The sequence below is a fragment of the Austrofundulus limnaeus genome, unplaced genomic scaffold (genome assembly GCF_001266775.1).
Source record: "Austrofundulus limnaeus strain Quisiro unplaced genomic scaffold, Austrofundulus_limnaeus-1.0 Scaffold151, whole genome shotgun sequence".
NCBI lineage: Eukaryota > Metazoa > Chordata > Actinopteri > Cyprinodontiformes > Rivulidae > Austrofundulus > Austrofundulus limnaeus.
Window position 1 is genome coordinate 933,783 of NW_013952553.1, and position 5,334 is coordinate 939,116.

Below are 5,334 nucleotides of genomic sequence, written 5' to 3' on the forward strand. Positions count from 1 at the left end.
TTTACTTGGTCCAGTGGGGACAGCATGGTTTTAGCTCCTAAAGTTTGTAATACATTACATTAATCACTAACTTTTTTTAAGCTGGCTTTTAACATGTCTGTGTGCGTTATGTCTTATTAATGCTTCATGGTTTATAATAAAAAAATTGTATAGCACCTTTCAAAACAGTTACAAAGTGCTTTACATCACAAAATCAAAACACATAAAATACATAGCACAAATAAAAAATAATATATTAATAAACATGCAAAAAATCAACAATTAAAAGCCAATTTATCTGTTTTTAAAGAGGACAATGAAGATGGTTGTCTGATGTTAAGTGGCAGTGCATTCCAAAAAACAAATAAATAAATAATAAAAAATAAATAAAAATAATTAAAAAAGAGGAGCCCTGACAAAAAAGGGCTCAGTAACCCTCTGTAATCTTCTATTTTTTACTGTTATCTTGCTCTGGGCTCCAAAAGTAGTGACTGATCAGATGATCTCAGATGTCACAAGGGCGTGTAAGGAGTAACTCAGTGATATATGATGGTGCAGGTCCATTCAAAGATTTAAAAACTAACAATATAATCTTAAAATCAATCCTAAAAACCAGTGTAAAGAAGCAAGAACTGGAGTGATATATTTCTGGGATCTACTGAGGACTGCTGTATTTTGTACTTATTGGAAGTGTTTAAGGAATATATTTTTTAGGCAAACCAGCAAATAGAGAATTACAGTAATCAAGAGGACAAGAGAGAAAAAAAGTGTGAATGAGGGTTTAAGCATCCGCAAAAGAAATCATTGTTCTTATTTTGGCAGTATTCCCGATTTGATAAAAGCCAGTTTTAATACCATTAAAATGTTTTTGCAAAGCTAAGATCTGAATCTAGAACCACCAAAAAGGTTCCTAGCCTCATGGGCACAATGTAAACTTGAAGAAGGGTTAAGAATTCAAATTATAGGGTCTCTGAGCCATGGGACACCTCAGTTTTTGTTTTATCAATGTGATTTAATGCTTTTGTCAGTGTGCATTGCCCTGCCAATGCAATGCACACTACTGTGATTCGTTTCCCATCTGTCATCTCCACTTTGGCGCGCTTCTCCTCCTGCACACTTTGTCCTAGAGATGCCATTTTAATTTATATCTGCAAAGCTCCTGTGCCAAATGATTGCTATGCCTTTTGGTGCCTGTACAACTTAGTTTTTGAAATATTAATGTTTAAAATCAATTAATGGGAGTGAATGGAGCCTTGTATTGGTCTAATACTGCCCCATGCTGTATCTACTCAGTACTGCACCATAGCTTAATAATATTTAAACTCAGTAGTTCAGTGTTTACAGTACAAACATGATTGTATTTTGATATTTCACTATAATATTGTCCTAATATTCCTTTATTGTAATATATTGCAGTTTAGTGTCAACAATTGCATTGGCAATATGGCCTCTTTCAGCACACATACAAATCTAACACTGGGAGTACCTACTGCAACAGCTCCTATAGTCTCATGGTTAACACTATGGGCTTTCATGCATGAGATCAGAGTTCAATCTTTTAATGAAATAAATATTTCATTAAAATTACATATTTTCTAATTGTCATATTCTCACACAATTACCCTCATTACAAACAACTGCTGACTCAGCAGGCACAAGCTGGTTCTTGATTAGCAAACATTTCAACTTTGTCACAGTTCAAGCTGCAGGCAAAGGCATGCTACAAGGCAATGCACACTTGTTTTTATATCGTAAAAACCTACAGTATGTCTAGTCTCATATTGTTTTGCAGTGAAGCATTTTGTGGCTACTTGACTGAAAGAAGTGCTAAATAAAGTTTACATCATGTATTACTTTAATTCAGTTACAGCTCCTGGATCAAATTTTAACATTTAACTGAGAAAATATCTACTTTCAAAAAGAAAGAAACTCAGACAATAAAACAGTTTCAGTTTTTTTTAGGATTTTATTTGGACAATTGTTTTTTTTTTTCCTAGTGTTGTCCAGAACCGTTGGTAGTTGCATAAACCTTTTCATTCAAAACACCAGGAGGATATAAACCAAGGCAGGCAGACGCTGGGTGATGACTTCGTAGCTAGCATGCTAATCGTGCACTCCCAAGCAACAACGAAAGCTGCAACACGTGCAGAAGAAATGTTCGAGAAGCTTTTAAAACTGAAGGAACAACGTTCCTTAAAGAGCACCTCAACGTCATTTCTGCCTGGTTTGCATCCTTCTAGTTTTAAGGCTGACTTAAAAAACAAAAAAAAGGGACCATTGCTATTGGACAGATCAATCTGCATAGCAAGTGGAAGACAAAAGGACTGGACACTGACCCACTGCAGAGGGCGAAGAACAGGACAACACTACACATAGTTGGCACAGAAAGGTCTTTTTCCCCTGTAGAGTGATTTGATTTAACAAATAAAATTAAAAAAAAGGTCCATTCAACAATTAGTGTGAGGTGATGCACTGGAGCTCTAGCCTAGTGTTGTACAAAGTTTAAGTATGGCATGATCTCCAAACATCTGGCAGTTTGAGTGGGTGTCATTCTGCAGCAAGCTAACCCCCCCTCCCACACACACCCCTCCCTAGTTTACAGATTCATAAGGCTACAAGGTAAGTGCCAGGATTTGATCATGATTCACAGAAGCACGGTTAGAAGAACAGGACAGGACAACCACAGTGTGCTTAGGGGGGCCCAGGGTTTGGACATGTGTCACTCGGCTACATGGATAAAGCAGGAGAGGGGGTGGAGAGGTGGGGGGGCTGGTACTGAAACAGCAGTAATAGAGTCCCTTTAACCCCCCCACTTCCTGCAAAAAGGCAACTAAGATCAGGGCAGCTCGAAAATACTGACGTCTGACCACCGGAATTTGGTTTTAACAGTTCAAAAAAACAAAAAACAAAACAACAACCACGACGAGGGCATCTGAGCTAAACATGTAAAACTGGAACACCTGACACGTTTAAACACAAGGTCGTGATCTTATGTAGGGTTAAATATCACTCAGTTTGAGTCTGGAGACAAGACTGGAGGACATTCTGAGGGTCAGCGATCAGTCCAGGTCAGGAGGTGGAAAGAGAGCTTTGTGTTGGGGGGGATGGGGAGGCGGGGCATGATGACGACAGGGAGGATCGATACGGGTTTAAGTTAGGGCCGATCTGTAGCAGCATGGCTTAGAAGCGCTTGGGTCCCCAGGGGGAAGCCTTAGCTTGGACTGGAGCTCCGAAGCTGGGGAAGTCTTCAGAGCTGCTCATGTCAGGAGCCTAAAAAACAAAAAAATTGCAGCTCTTTAAACTCTCGCTCTGCATCTTATTATGTTTACTTACAGCGTCAACTCTGTCTACACTCACTTTCTCGTTGCCGGTGGTCCAGGGAGCCTCCCTCACCACAAACCCTTTGGATGGGCCCCGGTGGTCATCCATGGCTGCGGCGCTACCGCTAGGTGGCCTCATGTACGCCTGCTTCGCCTCGTTCTCAGCAACATCCACCATCTGACAGAAATCGGGGCACGTCAGTGACAAACAGGAAAACACTCGATACGGATCTGCTAAAGGAAGGACGTTCACGAGGCAGCTTACGTATTCCTCTTCCAGGTTAAGGAGATGATCGATGGCTTCATCCACGTGCTCAGGGCGACCGATGACCGTCACCTGGTTTGGGTCGGCAGCTCCGCTCTGTGGAAACCTGAGATCAACCTGAAGACAACAAAGTTGTGTCAAACTGGGGCTGTACGAGTGGGAAAACCTGAAATGTGGGGGTTTTATAATTGGGTCAAACTATTCTGGTTTAGAAGTAATAAAAGTTGTACTTGAAAAGCTCTAAACCAGTGGTTCCTGACCTGGGGGCGACTGCCCTGCTTTGTTCAGAGGTTGTGAAAAAGTCAATTATTTGTATTGGGGGGAAAAAATAAAAGTATTTGAATAATTAAAACTGTCAAACTCCATTCTTGATTCCTTTTCAAAATAATAAAGTCTTATTCCCTTCATTCTTTCATTATTTTTGACAAATAAAAATGTTGACCGAGTCTTTGGGTGAGGTCTGGAGTATCAAGGGATTTTTTTTTGGGGGGGGGCTCAGGATGGCTTGGGAATAAGAAAGGGGGGCTTAGAGGAAAATAGGTTTGGAACCATTGGTCTAGACTGTATAAAAACATGGTTACATTTTTAATTTGCAATAAAACTAATATAACAATGGCACCCATTAGAATTGGGCAAAATCATATTGCGTGCAATTAATGGTCAGGAAAACCAACAATTAAATGTCTTGATGTGCCTCAGTAATCCAGGTAGAAAAAAAAATACATATAAAAAAATAAGTCCTCTGGATGAGTTCTATAATGAAACTTTGTCTCTCCTCAAAGACTTCTTCAGTCAGACAATATTTGCTACTTTGCAATCACTGGGATTAGTGCTGTGATGCGTTTTTGTGTACGACGTTCACACTATAGTGAAGCATGTCATGAAGCAGGTAACGCTAACATTGCAAACTTGTTTAATCACCTGAAACACCACCACAAACCAGAGTACAAGGAAAGCCAGAAAATGTAGACAGGGGCCACATCAGCTCAACAGCTATTAATCGTGAGAGTTTTTGTCAATATTACCAAACCCTACACCCATGGTATAGTTCATATTTAAAAATTTGACCAACCTCTTTACCCATGCTGTTTAGTGTTCAGAAACTCAAACAGTAATAGTTTATTAAAAAATACTTAGTAGGCAAAGGAAAAATAAAGTGTATAAACCTTCATTTTTCACACTTACGGTATTGTAAGGACACCGTTATTTTAATTATTTTGTTGATAAATGAAATAAATTTTTGACTAACTCCTGTCTTCGTCCATTTCTGCCACTGTTAATTTTGAAAAGATAAAATACAAGACGTGACATTTGAGCCAGAACTTCTGCTGAAATACAGAACCAGACCAGCGCATTTATCTGAAGCCTTCTTTCCATCAGAGGCAGTTTCCAGCTGCAGGCGTTGTGATTAGGGCTGCCACAAACTATCATTTTAATAATCGATTAATCACCTATTATTTATTCGATTAGTCGACTAAATCGCATCACATGTTAATTGAATAGAAATCATACAGCTCATCACGCCAGAATGCAGCTGCTATTATATAACCATTGTTAGATTTTAGCTATATGCTAACTAAAAATAATTGCTGTGGAAGGTAAGTTCTGCTCTGCAGATATTTCACAGGTTTCTCTTTCATTTTCTTAAAATGATCCCACATTTTTGAGCTCCATTGCCGGGTAGCCATGATACCAGAGCCTGTCTGTATAATGTCTTGTGACGTCCACGGCCTACCCCAGTTACCACTACTGTGCATGTGTGTCAAGGAC

The 5,334-nt window shown here is 39.4% G+C and overlaps 1 protein-coding gene across 1 annotated transcript in view; it reads right to left on the reverse strand.

Moving 5' to 3' along the window:
• Nucleotides 1-1,925: 1,925 nt before the first annotated feature.
• Nucleotides 1,926-5,334, reverse strand: part of LOC106523288 (vigilin) — a gene marked incomplete at its 5' end in the record, with an annotated part of 18,168 nt that continues 14,759 nt past the window's right edge. Inside the window, 3 exon segments of the mRNA XM_014016668.1 lie at nt 1,926-3,249; nt 3,337-3,477; nt 3,565-3,681. Coding sequence (XP_013872122.1) covers nt 3,160-3,249; nt 3,337-3,477; nt 3,565-3,681 — 348 coding nt within the window.